This window comes from Solanum tuberosum, unplaced genomic scaffold (assembly GCF_000226075.1).
Source record: "Solanum tuberosum cultivar DM 1-3 516 R44 unplaced genomic scaffold, SolTub_3.0 scf00148, whole genome shotgun sequence".
In the NCBI taxonomy this organism is placed as follows: domain Eukaryota; kingdom Viridiplantae; phylum Streptophyta; class Magnoliopsida; order Solanales; family Solanaceae; genus Solanum; species Solanum tuberosum.
The window spans coordinates 550,632-575,590 of record NW_006239071.1 but is presented as its reverse complement, the minus strand read 5'-3'; the positions used below and the strand labels follow the sequence as shown (position 1 = coordinate 575,590).

Sequence of the window (24,959 nt, the reverse complement as noted above, 5' to 3'; positions counted from 1 at the left end):
TTGATTGAATCTCTAAATTTTATTAGTACCACATAAATTGAGAAAGAAGAAATAACCTTTATTATTTCAAAATTGCGTAAAAGATATTACAAATCATACAACAATAATTAGCAATTTAGAATGTTAAAAGACATAAATTTTCTTTTACCATAGTTAACAATAATTAAAAAAAGAAACTATTTTAAATTAATATTAAAATTTGATTAACTCTTTAATTTTGTCTTTGTCACATAAATTGAAATAAAAAATGATACATATTGAGTCCGTGCTAATACAGACTCCAATATCTAGTATAACAAATAAATAAGATCTAAACATCAAATGTCAGTCATGAAATTTTCCTGACAAACAGTATTATTACAACTATGTGTGACCGTATATCTATTTATTTGATATAAATGTTCAATGCGAGTAGATATTACCGTTATTATACTGTCAAAAGTTACTTAACTCTTCACAAAACACTAGACTGCCTTGACCTGTTGACCATGTTGTCAAAATCAGCTCACAACCATGGCTGATTATCCATGAATGCAGTAGAGAGAAATCAGTGAAGAAGAGAGTGTGGAGAGAATCAACCAACTAATTTTCATTATGAGGAAACAACGTATTTATACAAAAAGGAATCAAAATATCTAACTAACTAATGAGCTGTACTAACAATAACAGAATAACAGAATTCAGCTGACTTACTATTCTAACTAATTAATTGAATAGACTAACTAACTAACTAATTAGACTAGTAACATAATTAGCTAAATCATAACAGATAAATATAAAAAAATTAAAACTCTTTCCAAAAAAGAAAAGATCCCATAGATCATGTGCAAATTAAATATCTTCCCTTAATTACCAAACATATCTTAGATGACAACTTCTTAATAATTTATTTCTCCCCAACCCCACTTCCACATGTTCCCTAAGTCAACAATCATATTGTATAATGACTCATATAATATGACTTTTTCTTATTAGAAATAATAATATAGACATCTTTAAATTCCATTTATCTTTCAAGAAGAAGAAGAAGAAGAAAGAGAAAAATGGAAGGGGAAATTCACAATTTCATTGTTGTATGGACTATTGTCATAGCAAGTTTATGTTATTCTCACACCATAGCCAAATTCGTCCCCAAAGGCAAATCAAGATTTGTGGCTATATTTCCAATAATTTGTCTATTTTTCATTCTTCCTCTTTATCTCACCTCCATTAATCTTGGTTGCACTACTTCTTTCTTCATTGCATGGCTAGCCAATTTCAAGATTCTTCTTTTTGTCTTTGGTAAAGGCCCTTTGTCATCAACCCCACCTCTACCACTATCAACATTCATTCCTTTGGCTTGTTTGCCTATAAAGTTTCAAAAAAATTCAACTAGTGACAATGTTGAAACCACAAAAAAGGCTACAAATTCAACTTTCAATCTTGTTACCAAGATTGCACTTTTAGCCACTTTGATAAGGGTGTATAATTATAAAGACAATTTGCATCCAAAAATCATTCTATTTTGTTATTGCCTCCACATTTACTTTATGCTAGAGATCATATTGATCATGGTTAGCGCCACAGTTCGAAGGGTGAGTCGAGTCGAGCTCGAGCCACCCTTCAATGAGCCTTACCTAGCTAGCTCACTTCAGGATTTCTGGGGCAAGAGGTGGAACCTTATGGTAACCAATATACTCCGTCCAACCATATATGACCCTATACATTCAATGGTGGCAGACCGGATCTCGAGGAAGTGGGCCCCACTTCCAGCTGTGATCGCGACGTTTTTCGTATCGGGGGTAATGCATGAGCTGATTTTCTACTACAATGGAAGATTGAAACCTAATGGTGAAGTCATGATGTTCTTTCTCATTCATGGAGTCGCTTTGAGTCTTGAAATTGTTATCAAGAAAATTTTCAATGGAAAGTTTTTGGTTCCTAGGATTATTTCAGGTCCATTAGCACTTAGTTTTATAATTTTCACAAGTTTTTGGTTGTTTTTTCCACCTTTTTTGAGGAGTAATACAGAGCTTAAAGCATGTACTGAATTTATTGCTTTCTTAGAGTTTATTAGGTATGGCAAATTAATTAATCCTACCAATATAACTTGTCCACTTCTATAAGAAAATATTTATTTTATGGTGGACGAATTATGATTGTATGAGTTATGATGGAGTTAATTAATTTGAATGGCATGTGAGATTTCCTATTTTTTTGGTACTTTTGAAAAGATTAAAATGGTACATAGCTTACAATATTTTTAAAGCAATTGCACTTAAGTGTGAAGAGAGAAGAAACTTCATTCATAGTCTTGAGAGCGCGCATTTCCCGATCTAGCTAGTGACCCCTTAGTAGAGTCACTCCATCGCTCTATCTTTAATCGAAGGTTTCAAATATGAGTTTGAAAAATGAATAAACTCCTTGTGGAGAGCAGTTTTATTTTAATTAGGCTATACACGAGAAATCTGAATTAATCGAACTAGTTATAAGTTCCGAATATCAAATAATTATTGTACACAATAAAAAAAAGCTTTTTCTTGAAAAGAAAATTTTGAAATTAAAAGTTCTATAATTTGAGGTTGTTCTATTTCAATGTGAACAATTTATAACTAATCTTACATGAATGGACAAGTGATATTCTCAGGACTAACTAGTTTACCATACCTAACAAATTCTAATAAAGCAATTGCTTCATTACATCCTTTGACATCTGGCTTACCCCTCAATAATGGTGGAAAAAACAACCAAAAACTTGTCAAAATTATAAATCCTAATGCTAATGGACCTGAAATAAACCTAGGGACCAAAAATTTGTCATTTAACAATTTCTTGACCATAATTTCAATACTCAAAGCTACACCATGAATAATAAAAAAATATGTGACTTCCCAACTAGGCTTCTCTCTTGAAATGTAGTAAAAAATCAGCTCATGCATTAACCCCGAGATGAAAAACGTCGCGAGCACCGCGGGAAGTGGGGCCCACTTCCTCGGGATTCGGTCCAACATCAATGACCGAACAGGGTCGTAGACGGTTGGACGAAGTATATTGGTTACCATGAGGTTCCATCTCTTGCCCCAGAAATCCTGAAGTGAGCGAGTCTTGTAAGGTTCATCGAAAGGTGGTTCGAGTTCGACTCGGCTCGCAACTCGAACCATAGTACTAACCATGGTTAATAAGATTTCTAGGAAAAAGTAAATGTGGAGGCAATAACAAAAGAGAAGGAGTTTTGGATGTAAATTGTGTTTATAATTATACACCCTAATCAAAGTGGCTAGAAGTGTAATCTTGGTAACAAGATTGATCAGAGTTGAATTTGTGGTCTTTTTTGTGGTTTCAACATTATCACTAGTTGAATATTTTTGATATTTTATAGGCAAACAAGCTAAGGGAATGAATGTTGAAAGTGGTAGAGGTGGGATTGATGACAACGGTCCTTTACCAAAGGCAAAAAGAAGAATCTTGAAATTGGCTAGCCATGCAATGAAGAAAGAAGTAGTGCCACCAAGATTGATAGAGGTAAGATAAAGAGGAAGAATGAAAAATAGACAAACAATTGGAACTATGGCCACAAATCTTGATTTGCCATTTGGAAAGAATTTGACAATTGTGTGAGAATAACATAAACTTATTAAAACAATAGTCCATACCACTATGAAATTGTGGATCTCCCCTTCCATTTCTTCTCCTTCTTCTTCTTGGAAAAATATGGCTTTAACTAAGAGATAATTTTAGAAATAAAAAATGTAGTGATGATGGACCTAGGGGACATATGGAAGTGGGGTGGGTGGGGATATTTTATTGCACTTGATGAAAGAGATCTTGTATAATATAAAATAATCTATTCTTTTTATACTAATAATAATTTAATGAAATCAAATTATTTAAAAATCCAATTATACATATAGGTAATATCTTCTATGGAATTAACTTTTATCATTATAATGGTGTAAAGAATTTTTACATTATTAGTATATTTTTATTTAACATGTTGTAAAAAAATATTTGATTAAACACGCTATTATAAAAGTGGCTAAGTTGAATTATATATTTTAAATTTTGAATTCGTTTTTGTTTCATCCCAACTTCTTTTTAATCATGGAAATCTTGTGAAATCTTTATCACAAGTATTTTGTGATAATCAGACAAACAAATTAAAAAACGGAGTATTTTTTTCTTGCCATTAATTTTTTTGAACTTTTTTGTTGGGTCCAAATAGCAGTGTGCAATAAAAGCAATGTTAGTCAAATTTGGAAGTCTGTTCTTCACCTACATTTGGAATCCTCTCTCTTTTCTTGAATATTGGCCCCAAGTGTCACGTTCATCAAAGCTTATAACATTTTGTTTTTGTTTGTCTCATTTTAATAAACATAAAATTAAAAAAAAAATGAAAAGAAATTGAATTTTATAGTCTTGAACTAATAAATTTGTACCAATATTTCCTTTGATAGTTGAAATTAATAGAATTTTCCATCTAGATGTTATTAAAGTTAAATTTGCATCGAAAGATCTCGATTTAATACAATATAATAGTCCATACAACAACGAAATTGTGAATCTTCCTTTCAATTTCTTTCTTCTTGCAAGATGATTCCAATAAAAAAAACATTAATAGAGCATTTTTGCTATTTATGATACAACATATTTTGTTGTGTGGTGAATATAGAAGACATATGGAAGTGGGGCCGGAGAGAAGGTTCACCTCTAATTCGTGTTAGTGTGTCCGCATCCTTTTGAGTGAATGAGAAAAAGAGAATTTTTTTAAGCAACTCTAATGAAATAGTTTTTCATTGCCTTACTAAACAAAAGAAATCTCTATCAAACTAGTCATTTTATTGAAATATCAAAATTGTGTTCGGGCATAAAGCAATAATCTAGCCATATGTAAATTCCAATGTTTATTCCCTTAGGCTTAAGCTAACTCCGCCCCTATTTAGAAGTTGGGTTTTACCGAAGTCTAAAATTAGGCTTTGGCATAGCGCAACTCTTAGACACGAAAGTATAAAAAAGCAACAACGCCAACAAGTTTAGTCTGAAGTTTGTCAAAATTGACCAAATTTTAAATAATTTTAAAAATCGAATATATAAGAGGGGTGCTAGTGCTATCCACGACTATCTCGTGTCATTCCTTTCATTTTCAAGTATTCCAATTTAATATTGAAAGCATAACTTATTTATTTTTTACAACAAATTGAACAATTATTCTTTATATTTTATTTTCCAAGTCTTTAAAACTGGGATCTGATGTTATCTATAGAGCATGGACTTTTTAGATTCAAATGTTTGACATTTAAACTAATAACATATGTTACATCCATTACTTGTTTGATATATAAGAGATTATATATGTATAGTTGGATATTTTAATAATCTCAATAATGACATGCTTGTTTGCGACGAAGTCACATAGATTAAATGGTAATTAGTTGAATATTCTTTATCGAAGGTATATAGAAAATTTTATTGCTTATATAGGTTAAAATTACTTTTTATATAATAATTTAAGTCTTGAACACTATCCGTCAAAAAATTTGGCGTCATCATTGATCATCTTGATCTTGTGCAATACAATCAGACTTCTCTATAAGTGTCATTCTTTATAATAACAATGACGATTTCTTTAGAATCAACTTTCATATTATGTTATATTATATGTTTTCTATAATTAACTATAAAAATATTTGAATAAATGATGTGATTATAGAGAAGTTTCATTGTATATATTTCTTAATTAATAATCATATGATGACTAATCTTATGTGACATCAAAATATTCCTTGCCTCCCTATGTTGACAATCATAACATATTATTTTTTTCTAATTAGAAACAAAAAAGGTTATCTTTAAATTCAAGCCATCTTTCAAGAAGTAGAAGAAATTAACAAAGAAATGGAAGGGGAAATCCACAATTTCATTGTAATATGGACTATTGTCTTAACAAGTTTATGTTATTCTCACACAATTGTCAAATTCTTTCCAAATGGAAAATCAAGATTTGTGGCTATAATTCCAATTGTTTGTCTATTTTTCATTCTTCCTCTTTATCTTACTTCTATCAATCTTGGTGCCATTACTTCTTTTTTCATTGCATGGCTAGCCACTTTCAAGCTAATTCTTTTTTCTTTTGGTAAAGGCCCTTTGTCATCAATCCCACCTCTTTCACTTTTAACATTTATTCCATTGGCTTGTTTGCCTATAAAGTTTCAAACACCATCAACTAATACCACTCAAAGGGGTACAAAATCAACTTTAAATGTTGTTATCAACATTGCACTTCTAGCCATTTTGATATGGGTGTATACCTTTAAAGCCCATTTACATCCAAATATTATTCTCCTTTTATATTGTTTCCACATTTATTTCTCCCTAGAAATAATCTTGACCATGGTTAGCACCATGGTACGAGTCGTAAGTCAAGTCGAGCTCGAGCCACCCTTTGATGAGCCTTACAAAACTAGCTCGCTTCAAGATTTCTGGGGTAAAAGGTGGAACCTCATGGTAACTAAACTTCTCCATATGACCGTTTACGTTCCTGTCCGGTCGATGATGACGGACAGGATCTCGAGGAAGTGGGCCCCACTTCCTGCGGTGATCGCGACGTTCTTCGTCTCGGGGATAATGCATGAGCTGATTTTCTACAACATTGGAAGACTAAAGCCTAGTGGAGAAGTCACATGCTTCTTTATCATTAATGGGGTGGCTTTGACAATAGAAATTGTGATCAAGAAATTGTTGAATGGCAAAGTTTTGGTTCCTAAAATTATCTCAGGACCATTAGCAATAGGATTTATAATTTTGACAAGTTTTTGGTTGTTTTTTCCACCTTTTTTGAGGGGTAAAGCAGAAATTAAAGCATGTACTGAATTTATTGCTTTCTTAGAATTTGCCAAGTATGGTAACCTAGTTAGTCCTACCAATATCACATGTCCACTAGTAATATAGTCTATAAGACTACTACTAGTCATGCTTGAATAAAAATACATGTCTCTTTATCTTAATAAGGTAGTAGTAAGGTGTGCATACACTTAATTCTTTCAGACCTGGTAGAATTTCACTGAATATGTTATTATTGTCATTTGACTTTAAAAAAAACAATCAAATGTTACTCTCATTTGATATCTAGGCAAATAGAGCCAGAATTTGCACTAAGAAGGTTCAAAATATGAAGAAATAAATGTACAAAGAAGTAGAAGGGGTTTTCTCTGTATCCCTAAACAATGTCCTATATACACATAAAAAATCATTTTAACGATATATAAAAAGTGCAATTTTTCATTCAAAGTTTTTTTTCGAACCCTATTGACCCTACCTAGCTCCGTATGTAGGCCCAATGCCACTATTAACCCGCTTAGTAGCTTATAAACTAAAATGAACTTAAATCCACCTGATGCGTTTTATGCTTTGTTTTCTTTTTAACACAGTCCCTTGGTTTGTTTGCCTAAAAAGTTTCAAATATCATCAACTAAAACCATTCAAAAGAGTACAAAATCATCAACTCTAAATCTTGTTACCAAGATTGCACTCCTAACCATTTTGATAAGAGTGTTTAACTATAAAACCCATTTGAATCCAAATAGTTAATCTCTTTTTAAGCCGCCCTTTGATAAACCTTACAACTTACAAGACTAGCTCGCTTCAAGATGTCTAGGGTAAAGAGTAGGGAACCTCATGATAACCGGCCTACTCCATACGACATGTTTGAATCTCCAAATTCAAAAGGTGTCATATAAATAAGAATAGGGGAATATTGTCTTATGTTAATTGTATGTGTTGAGATTGATAAAAATCAATCAAATGATCCTTTAAGCGGGGTCATTTAGTTTAGATACAAGTTATGCTAGAATTGATTAGTATAATGCGAGATTAATTAATAATACTTCAATTAGATGAATGTTTTACAATGTACTCTATGGTACATGAATAAGAACCCACAGGGTGGCTAAATCAGCCAGTACATGACCTATATCCAAGTCGTTCCTCAGCCCGTTTTGGCCCGTTCAAATGTAATTCAGCACGCCCATTTGACACGCCTACTTGATGAATTATCTCGAAAATGTTGAATTCACAGCCCTAGTGACATCCTTAAAGAATGCACCAATTGCTTCATACTCTGCAAATGCTCTAACATCAGAATTACACCTTAACAATTGTGGAAAAAACAGCCAGAAACCCGTGATCATAACGAATCCAATGGTCAAGATTGTCCCGATAATCCGTGGTAGCTTAAATCTACCGTTAATCACCTTCTTAGCATAAATCTCGACGTTTAAACACACCCCATGAAGCAAAAAGAACCAAGTGATCTCCCAAGTGGGCTTAACCCGGCCCAAATAGTAAAATATTAGCTCATGCATTAGGCCCGAAACAGCGAATGTAGCCATCACCGCGGGAATTGGGGCCCACTTCCGGCCCAAAATGTTCGCGGATAGGCTTAGAACGGGCTTGTATATAGTGGGCCTAAGGATACGAGTGACGATGAGATTCCAACGCTGGCCCCAAAAATCTTGTAGTGAAGTTGATAAATACGGTTCGTTGAACTGTGGTTCGAGCTGAAGCCCGAGAATCCCGCGGGCCAAGCCCGAAACAATAGCTAGAATAATATCTAAGCTAAGGTAAATGTGGAAGCAATAGATGACCATAATGATATAGGGATGTATATAATCACTATAGTCATAAACTCTAATAATTAAAGCAAAAAGAAGTGTCTTTATGCCATAATTTAACATTTGGCCTTTGTTGGAGATTGCAAAAGAGGGAAATGGAGTTTCTTGAAAATGGCCATTTTGTGCAAACTCCTTTCCATTTTGCACAATAGAACCATTTTCAACTAACTTTTTAGATGGGGTTTCATAAAAATATCCATCTTGATAAGGGTTGTTTTCAATTTTATCATCTGAGTTTGGAAATTGAGTTTCTTGAAAATGGTCATTTTTTGCAAAATTCTTTTTTTCAGATGAATTTAGAGAAGGGGTTTCTTGAAAATGACTATTTTGATGAAATTTATCTCTATTAACCTCATTTTCCACATAAAGTTGAGATTTTTGTTGAATCTTGATAGGTAAACAAGCAAGAAATACAAATTTAATAATAGAAAGTGAAGAATCAGAAAGTGGACCTTGGTCAAAAGCAAGTAAAATAAGTTTAAAATTACAAAGCCAAGAAATGAAAAAACCAGTGTTACCACAAAGATGAACAGAATTAATTTTAAGTGGAACATAAAGGAAAAAAAATATCACAGGTAAAAAAGAAAAGAGCCTAAATGAACCTTTTGGAAGAATTTTAGATGATAAATAGCAATAACAAAGTGATACATAAATTAATAACCATACCTTAACAAAACTTTCAATTTCTCCTTCTATCCAATATTTGATAACATCCTTGATATTTCCCTCCATAATATAACTTTGTTATTTATTTGTATAATAAAAAAAATTATTTCTTTTTATTGATTTTGGTTTGGGATGAACAATTGTGAAGAAGTTAAAAAGATGGAGAACACAAAAAGTTGTGCTATGAAGAAGACAGGTGACAAAATTCTGGATCTACTCCAACTTATTTTAATCAAGTCCACAAAATTATACTATACAGGAAAACCAATTGATATTTGACACGTCATCTTAGAAATTAAGTAAACATCTTAGTATATAAAAATAAAAATCTCTTATCGATAAAAATGAAGATCTCTTACGTATAAAAAACAAATTTAGGAAGCTCAAATCAAATACATTTTAATAACTCAAGATTCATATTAGAAAATGAATTTGAGGAGAAGACGGAGCAATCTACATCTCGATCATCCAATTCACTCTAACATACCATTAATAGTTGAAGTTTTATTTTTCATAGTTATTGATCAATAAATATTCTAGTTGTAATTAAAGAATAATTAGTTGAAATTTGATAATGAATTCATGACAATTGGGCAGTGGATTAATAATTTAAAAATTGCAACTGTTTTCATGTCTTATTATTTTAAAATAACCAGCCAGTTTTGAATATGTTAATATCTTCAAGTCAACATTCAAACATGGAATGCTTCTTTGTAAAGGAATTGTTTAGATCATTTTAATTAAACTAATATAAGTAATATTATCTGCACCAAATAAGAATTGTAAAATGGAAATAGATAAGTTGACTAGTATTTTGAAGTTTGTGGGTAGTATTTTTTATTTTTATCAAGAGCTTTTGGGTTCAAACTTTATTTACAAATCTTCAAAATGAGACTTCTCAATTAAAATTTAGATGAGTTGGATCTCAAAATAAATTCCACCCTCTATTGATCCACAACTCTCACATGTCACAACAAGTCAAAATTTCTGTATTACAAAATATAAAATCATCAAATTGCTTGATATTCCAGCAAAGAATTTGTCAACGCCCACCACCAATATTTTTGGAGATTTTCCAAGATTCTTACATATTTTAAAGGGATCTTCACCCAAATAATCGGTCAGAATCATTATTTACTTCTTTTTTTTACATATATATATATATATATATATATATATATAATTTCTACTGGCGGACTATTTTTAATTAAACGACTATTTAAGTTAATTCCTCATTCCTCCTTATCCTCTATTTTAGTTGGTGGTGAACTATCAACTTCAATCCTTTCTTTGGGACCATTTTTTTCTGCCAAATCTTTTCTTTTGGTCTCCTCTAAAATATTTTGTTAGAGTGTTTTAAATTTTGAACATTTAAAATTTATCTTTTATAATTGAGAAATTTTTGAAGGTCAGTTGGCACACAATTAGAAATTTGGTGGATAATGGCCCATTCGTTTACCTTTTTCCACTTAAGAATTAGGATTTTATCATTATTAGTGTTCGAGTCTATGGCATACGCCTAACTCATACATCACGTGTTGGGCTCTTCTACCCTTCTTCACTATACAAGGCTTTTTGTTTTCATTTGGTTTCCCCAAAAGTGTTTTGCCTAAACAAAGTGCAATCCTCGGAGGATAATGGATCCATCCGTCCTCTTTTTCGCTTAAATACCATACATTTTTATTTACAATAAGGTTTGAATCCATGACGTGCCCAATTTCTGACACATTACGTGATGCGCTCTTATCACTAAAGCAAAGCCCCAGATGCCGATGTGAAACTCTTAAGGGTCGTTTGGTACCTGGGATAAGGCATCTCAGGATAAAATTTGGAATTAACTTTATCCCATATTTGATTTAAGGTATTAGCTAATCCTGGGATTGTTTTATCTCGATATTTGTAAACAATATGATTACTATCCCATATAGAAGGCGGGATAACGATATCCCATGATTTAAGGTATTAGCTAATCCAGGGATTGTGGCGACTGTTAATTGTTTTAGTAGCGGTTATGGTTGCCACTAATACTTACTTTTAGCGGCGACTTTTATTTGTTGTAGTGGCGGTTTTAGTTGCCACTAATATTTACTTGTAGCGGCGACTATTATTTGTTTTAGTGGCGGTTTTAGTTGCCACTAATACTTACTTTTAGCGGCAACTTTTATTTGTTTTAGTGGAGATTATAGTTGCCACTAATACATACTGTTAGTGGCGACTTTTATTTGTTTTAGTGGCGACTATAGTTGCCACTAATACTTGATTTTAGCGGCAATTTTTGTAGGAATTAGTGGTGGTTTTAGTTGCCACTAATACTTGCTTTTAGCGGCGACTTTTATAGGAATTATTGGCGTGGATAGCAGAGATGGCTGAATTTGTCAAAAGCTTGGATCAGAAGCATCTCGTGACCATTGGACTTGAGGGCTTTTATGGTGTGGAGAAAGCTGGAAACGTTGGATTGAACCCAGGGAAATGGGCTGCATCACTTGGAGTGGACTTCATTGAGAACTCGGATATAGAAAACTTTGATTTTACTTCCATTCACATACCCCCACAGTTGGTTAGTCAAGCAGAGTAAATTTATTCCAAATCAGATACATTTTTATAGTAGCATATGTAGAAGTTTAAGCTCATATGTGTTTTTAACTGCCTTCTTCGATTCTGTTAAAAGATGTTCTCTTGCAGGATCAAAGGTGGAATAAATTCAGACGCGCGAGTAGATTTTCTATCTCATTGGGTTGATTCTCACATTAGTGAAGCTGAAAAGATTCTTAAGAAACCTGTTCTCTTCACAAAAGTTGGTTTTCCTTCGAGTATACAAAAGAATGGATTATACGTTAGAAATATTTTTCTAAAAATAGTTTATGACAAGATTTATGAGTTAGCAAAGAAGAGGAAAGGTGGTGCAGGAGCCTTAGTTTGGCAGCTATTGGTGGAAGGAATGGAACAATACGGTGATCAGTTCTCGTTTATAGCTTGGAAGCATCCCTCTACTTATAAACTGATGGTAGAACAATCTTGCAGGCTACTCAACATATCTTCTCAAGGCCTCACACACAAAAAAACTCAATCAGAAGAATCCTTGTTTGGCTAATGCATCTTAAATATGAAATGTTTTTTATTCATTCATCTTCCTCGAGAAGACAAACTTTATAGGAAAAACAATGTAATGTACTTCGGCTGAACATCTTCCAGATCTTAGCAATGAGACAAACACGAGTTTGGAATGATTTGAAGTTCTGATATTGCTCGAGTATATGTAAGAAGCGTCAGCTCAATGAGTGCAAGAACCAGATTTTTCCCTTCGTACAGGCGTGATTTGAAATTCTGTTGGTGTATACTTATAAATCTCAGTTGTACATATATACTACAATAGCAATAGCAATAGCAATGTGAGCGGTTTGTTCATTTTCAATGAAATAATAAGATATTGACCAGAATCTTGTAGTTTGTTTTCTTGGTTTAGCAATATTGTTAAAAACTATTCAAGTGGAAAGTAATTATGCATCAGTCCCAAATGAAAGACTTACACAATTGAAAGAACAGAAGGTCGTTCTACGACAAGAACTAAAGTAAAATCAAATCTAAAACAAAGGGATGTAAACCAAGAGAAAAATCGATTAGTAGGCTCATTTCATTTGTATGGTTACTATGGCTGGAGTTCATAACGTGCAAGCTAAGACAATATGAGAGAGAGCCAATAAAAAGAAAGTACGAATAGACAACTTTTACGCGAAGGCAAGCTGATAAAAAAAACCATGATTCAGTACCATATAAAGTAGAACATAGAGTTATAATTCACAACAATTTGCATAGGATTGTATTAGTAATCCATCCTAACCAATGTAAAGGGAAGCACAGTGCATTATGACATGCAGATCAACATTTTTGCACAACCCAAAGTAAACTTTTTGTATATGTGAACCGACTTGCCAAAATTTGCACTGCTATCGTCACGGAGATCACCATGACAGTGCACAACTAAAACATAAGCATTATAGCTAAAAATCTGATGTAACATATATATGGCCTATGGGGGAAAATGGTTCTAACAAATGCAAGTTTTGTGCAAATAAGGTTGCAAGATTTCACTTGGATAGAAGGTTATATGAATTTCTTGTCGATTATTTCTTCATATCCATAGAGCTCAGACCTTCTTCAGTTTTAAACTTTAAAATAGCCTTGTCAAATGTGTCTCTAACGTTCTCGCAGATAAGCATTAGATCCTGACATGAATCGTTCAATACCTCCCTTGCTGGATCTCCTGCAATAGAAGCCAGATAGACCAAAACTTAAACATAGGTCCACACTCCACAGCATTTCACAGATATAGAAGTGTATAAACATATGGAAAGACAATTGTGATTGCAATTTCTAGGCGGCTATATCAGTAAATAGGTTATACTTGCTGTAGCGATCTCTAACAAAACAATCTACTAAATAGGTCATATCATATAAAGCTAGAAGAAAAAGAGGAATTCTTAGTGGAAGGGCGTCACGATATTCCTCCAACAAAACCTTGACAAGAATCTATGTTGCTCAGACTCTCCAAAATATTTCCGCGCCCATGTCAGATCCTCCAAAAATGCATTAGTTTTGGAAGATCCGAGACACACCCGTCGACATTTTTAAGAGTCTGAGCAACATAGACAAGAATATACTGAAATACAGAATAGCTTTATATTGTTCTTTTAATCGAAAATATCAAAAAAGAAAACTTTAACTTCATTTGGAGAAACATTGTTACACGTCAACTCCCCAGTGGAATGGGCTTCTAGGAATTATGTTTGGTCTGTTGTGTACATCAGAACAAAAAAAAATAGAAATAAGATATCTTCTTAACTGGAAATACCGCACACGGATATCTCTCTATTCTTAGACTCCATAAGGAGAGAATAGTCCACTTAGGCGGGATAATAAATAAAGAGGACTACAATGTTCGTATCATACAAGTTGGAAAAAATTATAGGTAGAAGAGAGATTTCACAATTAGGTACCAATTATCAAGCATGTTACATGCATTTGGAAGCAGGATACCAATTTGAACATTAGATAAAACAAAAGTTTAAAAAAGAGCAGAAAATCCGATCCACGAATCACCCCTGCATTGCTATTGCTAGAGAAACGTTTAAGCTTTTCTTTTATAAGTTGGAGAAATCATTGATAAAGATAAGTTGGTGAAAGTTTTTAGCTTTACCAGTAGTCTGAACTCTTGTGGTCACTCGTGCATTGGAGGGATGTGGAATGCTGTATCCACAAAATGTTACTCGTGGACTGCAAGAAACTAGATACCAGTTAATCATCATCTTAAGCTTTTTGCACAAAAACACTGCTTAAAAAAAGGTGGTGGGATGGGGGGGATTGAAGACTGGACATGCAACAATAAGATTAATATGAGATCAACAGAAGGTTACAAAATGAGATACCAAGGGCCTCTATTTTACCAATCACTAAACATCAAACAAAATTATGTAATATGTAATATCATTTGAATGAGGAAATAAAGCGAACACTGAAAATATTAACTGTGATTACTGCATAATGAAAAAAGAAAAGAGAGAACTACTTACTCTTGATTTAGAGTGAATCTGGCAGCATTTGCCAGCATATGGTCTTCATCTGTCAACGAGAACGTTGCTTTAGATGGATCTTCAAATTAACCGTGTTCCATTGACTGTTCACAAAAATTATATCATTTGAAAAATAATTATCAAATCTTCGAAACTCAAAAAAAAATGAAATTTATGGATATCAGACAAAAGAAAGAGAAAAAAGAGGAACCATCATAAGAAGTGTGGTAAGAGCTATCAAATGAGTAAGAAAGCACACTTCTTTAACCTTATACAAGTTTCTCCTGATAAGTGCTTCTCTTAAGAACAGAAAATACTATATTACTTAATTATACAAACGACCAAATGATGAACAACTATGAATGTTCAACTAGTCAAAGGCTATATTCCTGATAAGTTGCCACTAATACACACTTTTAGCGGCAACGGTTATTTGTTTTAGTGGAGTTGCCACTATACTTGCTTTTAGCGGCGACGTTTATAGGAATTAGTGGCGACTTTAGTTGCCACTAATAGCTGCGACTTTTATACGAATTAGTGGCGACTTTAGTTGCCACTAATACACACTTTTAGCGGCGACTTATATTTGTTTTCACTTTTCACTAATACTTGCTTTTAGCGGCGACGTTTATAGGAATTAGTGGCGACTACAGTTGCCACTAATACTTGCTTTAGCGTCGACTTTTATTTGTTTTACTGGCGACTATAGTTGCCACTAATACTTTCTTTTAGCGGCGACTTTTATAGGAATTAGTGGCAACTTTATTTTTTTAGTGGCACTATAGTTGCCACTAATACTTACTTTTAGCAGCGACTTTTATTTCCTTTAGTGGTGGTTTTAGTTACCACTAATACTTACTTTTAGTGGTTACTCTTATTTGAGTAGTGGCTGGTTTACTTGCCACTAATACTATCTTTTAGCTGCAATAGTTTTTTTGATTTAATGGTTGTTTTAGTGTCCATTAATACAATATTTTTAGCGGCAATTGTTTTATGATTTTGTGGCTGTTTTAGTTGACACAAATAATAACTTTTAGTGACGTTTGTTATGTGAATTTGTGGCTCATTTTTGTTCCATTAAATCTTTCTTTAAGCGGCGACTAATAAGAATTAGTGGCGGTTTTCTTTTGCCACTAATACTTAGTTTTAGCGGCGTCTCTTATATTAATCAGTGGTTGTTTTAGTTGCGTTTTGCAACAATGCTTATATCAATTAGTGGCGGTTTAGTTTCCACCAACACTATCGTTTAGCGACAGCTATTCTATGATGTAGTGGCGGTTTTAGTTTCCAATAATACTAACGTTTAGCGACAACTATTCTATGATGTAGTGGTGGCTTTAGTTTCCAATAATACTAACATTTAGCAGCAACTTTTATGTGAATTAGTGGCGGTTTTAGCTGCCACTAATATTAACTTTTAGCGGCGTCCTTTTTTTTTAATTTGGTGGAAGCGGCAGCTCTTATATGTGTTTTTGCGCCTGTTTTAGTTGCCACCCACGGATTCTACCTTTAGCAACGTATTATATATATATGTAAAGGAGGTTATAATTGCCACTAATACTATTTCTTATTGTCGATTAGTATTTGTATTTGCGGCGTCTTTAGTTGCTACTAATACTATCTCTTATGGCGACTATTAGATGCATTCGTGGTGTTTAATTTGCTGCGAATACTTACTTTGTGGGGCAACGACGACTAAAGTTACTGCTAATACATCCACTTAGTAGTGACTAATTGTGGCATTCACATGGACTAAAGCTGGAGTTAATGCAAACTTTTAGCAGTGATTAATATAGCTTTTAGTGGCAACAAATGTCGCTGCTAATGCATAATTAATAGCGGCCAATACATACAACAATTCAACGTAAATTGATTGATCCAAAAACCTGAACCTTGATAGAACCATCTACAACTTGTATCTTTTAACAAGAAATGCAAAAGATAAGTCACCAGTCAATCAGGAATAACTTACTACACTTGTGGCCTAGGATTGATGCTATCTCTGAGGAAGAAGACCATATTTCTTTTTTACAATGGTTCTCTACTGTACTAGCATAAAACTGGTAGGAAAATTGTTTGGGTTAAGAACTTCCAATAAGGAGATAAGGATGCAGTCGGAAGTTTGAGTGAATGTTCATACTTAAAACATTCCGAAGAATACAATCAATCAGACTGCAAACATGCACCAAGATTCTTACATATTTCAAAGGGATCGAATAATCGGTCAGAATCATTATTTACTTCTTTTTTTACAGTTATACATTAATTATATGACGTACGCCTAACTCATACATCACGTGTTGGGCTCTTCTACCCTTCTCCACTATACAAGGCTTTTGTTTTCATTTGGTTTCCCCAAAAGTGTTGTGCCAAAACAGAGTGCAATCCTCGGAGGATAATGGATCCATCCGTCTACTCTTTTCCGCTTAAATACCATACATTTTTATTTACAATAAGGTTTGAATCCATGACGTGCCCAATTTCCAACACATTATGTGTTGCGCTCTTATCACTAAAGCAAAGCCTCGGATGACGAAGTGAAACTCTTAAGGATCGTTTGGTACGTGGGATAAGGTATCCAGGGATAAATTTGGAATTAACTTTATCCCATATTTGATTTAAGATATTAGCTAATCCTGGGATTGTTTTATCCCGATATTTGTAAACAATGGGATTACTATCCAATATAGAAGGCGTGATAAAGATATCCCATGAATATTTTCGTTTATCCTATCCTGCGTACCAAACAACCACATGACATGTATTTTTAGGTATGCCATACATTTACATGAGGCATAATCTCAACAAAAGTAAAATATAAGAACCAAAAGAGCTAACCATACAAGTTTCAATCTTTTATAGGTTCTTCTTACCAAGCAAAATCATGAACAATCATGACAATACATGAATGTCAAGTTCAATTATGTGGGAAAATGAAGGTGGAAGAAGTGGTTGAGAAAGCCAAAAGAAAATAACAAAGTAACTACAGTCAAAGGAGAAAAGTAGCTAAAGAACATAACTTTGGCAAACTTTAGTTGTAAGGTAAGTAAAAGAATGCAATATCATAATGAGGAAATGGAAAGAAAAAAATATTTTGACTGTCCTGCTCGTCTTGGACCTGACCGTGCTCTTTTAGGCTAGCCGAGCTCATGCAACACCGGCATCAATGAGGAATGCACATTATCTTTCTCAAAAGAAATGGAAAAAAAGATTAAGAATTTGATGAACAAAATATCTAGATTCTTGAAAAGATTTCTTCACAGTTTTACAACATTCAAAAAACACACTTATGCACATGAAACTTGATAGAGAGCTTTTTGTCATGACCCGTCACATTGCCATTAAAATAAGTCATGAATATAAAGGGGGGAAGAAACTAGAGTTGTAAAGAAGTTTGTGGAAGACTCTAGAACTCCCTAGATATTTCCTTGGAAGGATTACATTGAAAGAAGAATAGTCTTTAGTGGAATATTCTAGGGAAGTATGGAGATTTCCTAGGGAAGGTTATAGAATCACATGGAACGTCCTTGGAATATTTTAGAGAATTCTAGAATAAGGACTAAACTGTAAATATGTAGGGACTTGAGTAGTAATTATTATTTACACTTAGGCACCTAGGGAGTAGTATAAATAGATTGCCTCTCATTTGTAAATCATCAAGCAAGTTGCAAGTTGTCACGACCCAGACTGTCGTGATTGACACCCACACTAACCCTCTGGTGGGAGAACCATTACTACAACCCAACCTAACAAACTCAACCAAAACTAAGACATTTAAAGATACAGAAGCAGGTTTAAATGCATAAATTATAGAGAGTTTCCATAAACTCCAAAGGTTTAAATAAACTAGCCAACCTAATGCAGAAGAACAACCTCTAGAACCTGAAAGTCATTGTACCAAAACCCTACTATTAACAAGTATAAGAACAAGGGTACAACCCGAAACTAAACAAACACCTTAACAAATAGTCTGAGTCCGAAAAGAGTGAACTTAAACAAGAAAGATCTATGACAGCCTAGAAAGAACTTGCTCACCCTTGAATCCGGTCACGCTCAATCGCCACCTAGCTAAGGTCTATGAATAAGCCGCCGGAAGATACCTTGTACGCAACAAAGAACAAGCAAGTGCAGTATCAGTACACAACCACAGTGTACTGGTAGGATCACGCGGCTATCCCAATAAGTGAAACTTATGTAAATAATCACAACATAATAAAACAAGTGTATACCGAACATATACAATATCAGTCATATTATCAGGATCAACGAACAATTCCTCATGCTCAAAATACATTAATATGACAAGTCAATGGTCCTCTCATGGAACCCAATTCAATGGTCCTCTCATGGAACCCATACTCAAACTGTTAGTGTACTGAACGTGGTACCCGATCCCAATTAGTGTGCCGGACGTGACACCCGATCCTATATGTACGCTGAAACGTGGCACCCAATTCAAGTTAGTTTGTTGGAACGTAACACCCGATCCATTCAACAAGCCACAATCACAATCACAATGTACATTCTCATAATCATACAATCAATTGTTGATTCATGGCATATAATTATTCAATCATACTCATTTACGATTAACGTGATCAATGATGCAACATTCACATACATATATGCATTAAAACAAATTATTTACTAACATACATCACACCAACATGAAATCACAACCATCACCTATCTCGAACAATGCTTGAATCCCCTAAGAAACTTGATTCTTCCCTTTCCGGATTCATTCCCCTTGTTCTTGGTCTACAAACAATCAATATAATGTGAGGATCAATAAACAAGACCTAATTACCCAGATTATAATCAATAATACCAACCCTAGGTCAAACCCTTGATCCCCATACCCAGGTTAGGGCTTTTTCCACCATAATTCCCAGATCAAAACCCTCCCTCATTGATAATTACCCAAGAAACTAAGTTCTACTGATCGAAACATGGATTCGGGGAGTAAAAACCTTACCTTTAGTGCTAGAAGAGGTGAAAAATTGTCAAGAACTTGCCATGGGTCCTCCCTTAGCTCCCAAGAACAAAACTTGCAGAATAATAACGTTTTTGGAGTTTATTTCTAACTTAAGTCGCTTATGTCCCGATGTGGAGGACCTCATCCCGCTATAGCGGCCCCGCCCTGGCTGGAATAATCTTGCACTGGCGGCTTGCACAGAGACAAAGAGTTAAATTTGGAGCTTCAAACCCCTCATTTCACAACACACCTTCAACCCACGACACTCAGAAAATACTCGTTCACGCTAAAATCAGTTTTGAGAGTTCTACTCGCCCAAATTCGATTCCGTAAAGTCGTACGGGTTGATTAACGTTTTAGCTATCTACTAATGTGATCAAATTCATTATTAAATCCCCCATTCATTACCATATTTCACTAGACCTAGACTGATTCAGATTTCATCTAAATCTAGACTATGCTACAATTTTTCAAATCACTACTCAAAAGTTTTCTGGTCCAAATTCTTTTCCCATTGACTTTTCCATAACGATGGAAACAAGTCATTACAATAGATACCAATTTAGCCATCACTTGTCCTCGAGTGAATAAATTAGGAAAAACTTGGCTAAGGAAAGAGTAGAGTAGTATCTGAATCGTATAATAAATGGGGATACTTGCCTCGCATGTCCTTCTCAGTTTCCCAAGTAGCTTCCTCAATCGGACGAGGCTTTCATTGAACTTTCACAGACTTTATCTCATTGGTCCTCAGACCAATCAATTGAATACCTACACATCCTCTCATACATTGCCTCAATGAAGTCATCTCAATACTCGAGTGATATTGTAGTATGTAAACTTAACTAATAACCCAAGCGATTACAAATAACAACCAAGTAATCCCCAATAACAACCAAGCGATTCCCAATAACAACCAAAGCAATTCCCAATAATCACCTTGACACAATCATCATGAAGAATCCTTTTTCACATAATCATGATAAAATTTTAAATTAATACCCGCTACAATTAAAAGTGAACTGAACCAACCAACACACACTCCTAATCTCTATCTCACAACTTAAATTCTCATGAGCTTAAGTTATAAAAATTTGATCTTTAGACATCAGATACTCATTGATGATATGTCCAAGCATATAAGCCATATAACAACACTATCAAAATACTAGATTTAGTAATTGTAGATTACCTTTTAAGAACAATAGAATTGGACACAATGATCCCACATTCAACCTTACATAATCTCTCATAAGCAAGGTGATACATGTAAAACTACTGAATTACCTTAACAACTCCAAGACAACACCACATAAGTCATCTGAAATAATCACGTCTTCCCAAATCATCTCACTCAATCAAGAGAACATCGCAGGATCGGTACACCTGATCCACCACTTGGGATCCACCAACAAAAGTGAAAACACACGAGAGCTTAGCTAGTAAATCGTACTCCTAACCATGTACAAAATAAAATAAATGGTCACATAACAATTTTATGGAGTAAATATTGAATAACACTAAAGGTTTTCTTCTGAAGAGTTGATACCAATCATTTCCATTCAGTTGACTCCACATACTCTTCGCGTCATTCCACTGAGGTTCACACTCTCAATACTAACAATCATCACGAATACTCCGACCATTTACCTTACTCTAAACCAACACTTTTAAATAAAAACCTTTCTTAGGTACTTAACAATCAACAATAATAACATTTACGACTCAACCCAGGTGTAAGTCCTTTCAAAGGCTCAATACCTGATACAATTGATCATTCTCACCTTGCAAATTCATGCATTGATAAAATATATCACCACAAATGTAGACTTACAATGAAAAATTTGAATTGTAAAATTCAATTGTATAACACAATCCATTTATCTATCAACATTAGCTTGTAACTTGAAGATTTTTATGAAATAATGGATCTTCGTTTATCATTGATCGCATCTCCATCGATCTTACAATATCTTTCGCTAAAAATTCAATCGTACTCATTACTAAACTCAAAACAAAAACAAAGCACTTGTCATCACACTCAAGCTAATGTTTATACACTCATTTCTCAAGTATTTTCCAATAGTTTTTAACCAATCTGACGGACTTGTGACACTATTACCATAGCCACAACAAAATGAATGAAAACATGCATCTCTGAACCTAATTATCTACCCCTCGAAATATATCTCTTTAGCCTTTGAAATCAAATAAAATATTCGTGTTCTCGCCTCTCTCTAGAGGTTGTACTACATTCCACTCTATTTTTTCTTTCATTATGACTCTAGTTCTTTAAAATTCTATTCGAGTGGTGTCCCACCATCTCTTAAAACTTTCCATACATCCACGTTACTCACCAAATATTAGAAAATCACAACTTAGATACTCGCAAGTCGTAATTACTATAGAGAATTCGCTTAACCGTTATCTTATTATATAGTTGCAGCCCGTCACAATCAACCACGAACTCTTATTACCATAATGCCCAGTTAGCTCTGACTATTACTATGAAGTCGACCTTTTCATCGACATGACACCTCAAAGGACTAACCCAATTTTATACGCACTTTATTACTAAGGATCCAACATTTACTCAGGTATACCCATCAAATTCAAAGGACTAACCCAATGTTATGTCTTACCTACTTGGTCCAAAAAAAAAGTTGTCTGGTGTACGGATGATCCAACATTTACTCAGGGTTTGGGGAAAGGCCGCACCCTAAAGAGGTACTAGAGTAGGCAGCCTATCATGACACAAGCATCATTGGTTGATTCCACCTCACAAACTCGATAGTATTTAGGTGGTACTTTAATACAAGACATAAAACTAGTCGAAAACAAAAAGAGATCCCATGTAAAAGATAAATGGACCATATGCAAATAACTGTAACCTCACTATCAGTCTTTACTAGTGGCAGTTTTTGTTGCCGCTAAAACAAACCATTTGCGATGCCTTTTATAGGAATTAGTGGCAATCTTAGTTGCCACTAAAACATACTTTTAGCGATGACTTTTATTTGATTTAGTGGCGGTTTGAGTTGCCACTAATACTTTTATTTGTTTAGCGGCAGTTTTAGTTGCCACTAAAACATACCTTTAGTAGCGACTTTTACTTGATTAAGTGGCAATTTTTGTTACCGCTAAAACATACTTTTTGCTGCGACTTTTATATGAAGTAGTGGCGGTCTTAGTTGCCACCAATACTTACTTTTAGCGGCGGTTCTTATATCAATTAATGGCGGTTTCAGTTGCCACTAATACATTCTTTTTGCGGCGACTTCTATAGTAATTAGCGGCGGTTTGAGTTGCCACTAATACTTACTTTTAACTGCGAGTTTTAAAGGAATTAGTGGCGATTTATGTTGCCACTATTACTTACTTTTAGCGGTGACTTTTATAGGAATTATTGACGGTTTTAGTTGCCACTAATACAATCGTTTTGTGGCGACTTTTATTTGTTTTAGTAGCGTTTATGGTTGCAACTAATACTTACTTTTAGCGGCGACTTTTATTTGTTGTAGTGCCGGTTTTAGTTGCCACTAAAACTTACTTGTAGCGACAACTTTTATTTGTTTTGGTGACGATTTTAGTTGCTACTAATACTTTCTTTTTGCGGTGACTTTTGTAGAATTTAGTGGCGGTTTTAGTTGACACTAATACATTCTTTTAGCGGCGACTTTTATTTGTTTTAGTGGCGGTTATAGTTGACACTAATACTTGCTTTTAGCGGCGACTTTTATTTGTTTTAGTGGCGATTATAGTTGCCACTAATACTAACCATTAGCAGCGATTCTTTTGGGTTTTAGTGGCGACTACAGTTGCCACCAATACTAATCTTTAGCGGCGACTTTTTTTAATTTTAGTGGCGATTACAGTTGCCACTAATACCTACTTTTTAGCAGCGACTTTTTATTGTTTTAGTGGCGACTGTAGTTGCCACTAATTCTTACTTTTCGCAGCGACTTTTATTTGTTTTAGTGGCGACTTTTGTTGCCACTAATACTTACTTTTAGCGGCGATTTTTATTTTGCCACTAATTCTTACTATTCGCAGCGACTTTTATTTTTTTTAGTGGCGACTTTTGTTGCCACAAATACATACTTTTAGCGACGACTGTTATTTGTTTTAGTGGCAACTATAGTTGCCACTAATACTTACTTTTATCGGCGATTTTTATTTGTTTTAGTGGCGACTATAGTTGCCACTAATACTTACTTATAGCGGCGAGTTTTATATGTTTTGTGGCGACTAAGTTGCCACTAATACTTACTTTTAGCAGCGACTTTTATTTGTTTTAGTGGCGGTTTTCTTTTGCCACTAATACTTAGTTTTAGGGGCGTCTCTTATATTAATCCGTGGTTATTTTAGTTGCGTTTTGCGGCAATTCTTATATCAATTAGTGTAGGTTTTAGTTTCCACCAACACTATCGTTTAGCGACATCTATTCTATGATGTAGTGGCGGTTTTTGTTGCCAATAATACTAACGTTTAGCGGCAACTTTTATGTTAATTAGTGGCGGTTTTAGTTGCCACTAATATTAGCTTTTAGCAGCGTCCTTTTTTTTTATTTGGTGGGAGCATCAACTCTTATATGTGTTTTTGCGCCTGTTTAGTTGCCACCCACGGATACTACCTTTTAGCAACGTATTATATATATGTAAAGGAGATTATAGTTGCCACTAATACTATTTTTTATTGTCGATTAGTATTTGTATCTACGGCGTCTTTAGTTGCTACTAATACTATCTCTTATGGCGACTATTAGATGCATTCGTGGTGTTTAATTTGCTGCTAATACTTACTTTTAGGGGCAACGATGACTAAAGTTGCTGCTAATACATGCTCTACGTAGTGACTAATTGTGGCATTCATAGGGACTAAAGTTGAAGTTAATGCAAACTTTTAGCAGTGATTAATATAGGTTTTAGTGGCAACAAATGTCGCTGCTAATGCATAATTTTTGCTGATTATTTTTAATTTAAACGACTGAATAGACGACTATTTAAGTTATTTCCTCTTAATCCTCTACTTTAGTTGGTGGTGAACTATCAACTTCAATCTTTTCTTTTGGACCATTTTTTTCTGTCAACTCTACTTTTTGGTCTC

At 34.1% G+C, this 24,959-nt stretch overlaps 5 protein-coding genes and 1 pseudogene across 5 annotated transcripts; 3 read left to right on the top strand and 3 right to left on the bottom strand.

Moving 5' to 3' along the window:
• Positions 1–891: 891 nt before the first annotated feature.
• On the top strand, positions 892–2,191 carry LOC102597232 (acyl-CoA--sterol O-acyltransferase 1-like). The gene has a single exon (XM_006352296.2). It carries the CDS (start codon positions 1,044–1,046, stop codon positions 2,103–2,105), a length of 1,062 nt encoding a protein of 353 aa, XP_006352358.1. The 5' UTR covers positions 892–1,043; the 3' UTR covers positions 2,106–2,191.
• A 355-nt stretch (positions 2,192–2,546) lies between these two features.
• Positions 2,547–3,775, bottom strand: LOC102596911 (acyl-CoA--sterol O-acyltransferase 1-like). The gene has a single exon (XM_006352295.2). It carries the CDS (start codon positions 3,660–3,662, stop codon positions 2,598–2,600), a length of 1,065 nt encoding a protein of 354 aa, XP_006352357.1. The 5' UTR covers positions 3,663–3,775; the 3' UTR covers positions 2,547–2,597.
• A 2,089-nt stretch (positions 3,776–5,864) lies between these two features.
• On the top strand, positions 5,865–7,012 carry LOC102603633 (acyl-CoA--sterol O-acyltransferase 1-like). Its single transcript, XM_006352397.2, has one exon. The coding sequence runs from the start codon at positions 5,872–5,874 to the stop codon at positions 6,922–6,924; it is 1,053 nt and encodes a 350-aa protein (XP_006352459.1). The 5' UTR covers positions 5,865–5,871; the 3' UTR covers positions 6,925–7,012.
• An 826-nt stretch (positions 7,013–7,838) lies between these two features.
• On the bottom strand, positions 7,839–9,377 carry LOC102603295 (acyl-CoA--sterol O-acyltransferase 1-like). Its single transcript, XM_006352396.2, has one exon. The coding sequence runs from the start codon at positions 9,375–9,377 to the stop codon at positions 8,025–8,027; it is 1,353 nt and encodes a 450-aa protein (XP_006352458.1). The 3' UTR covers positions 7,839–8,024.
• A 2,286-nt stretch (positions 9,378–11,663) lies between these two features.
• On the top strand, positions 11,664–12,139 carry LOC102602956 (mannan endo-1,4-beta-mannosidase 6-like). Its single transcript, XM_015310880.1, has 2 exons — positions 11,664–11,868; positions 11,994–12,139. Exons 1-2 carry the CDS (start codon positions 11,674–11,676, stop codon positions 12,048–12,050), a joined length of 252 nt encoding a protein of 83 aa, XP_015166366.1. The 5' UTR covers positions 11,664–11,673; the 3' UTR covers positions 12,051–12,139.
• A 1,142-nt stretch (positions 12,140–13,281) lies between these two features.
• LOC102596572 (DNA-directed RNA polymerases I and III subunit RPAC2-like) lies at positions 13,282–14,979 on the bottom strand (annotated as a pseudogene).
• Positions 14,980–24,959: the final 9,980 nt, after the last annotated feature.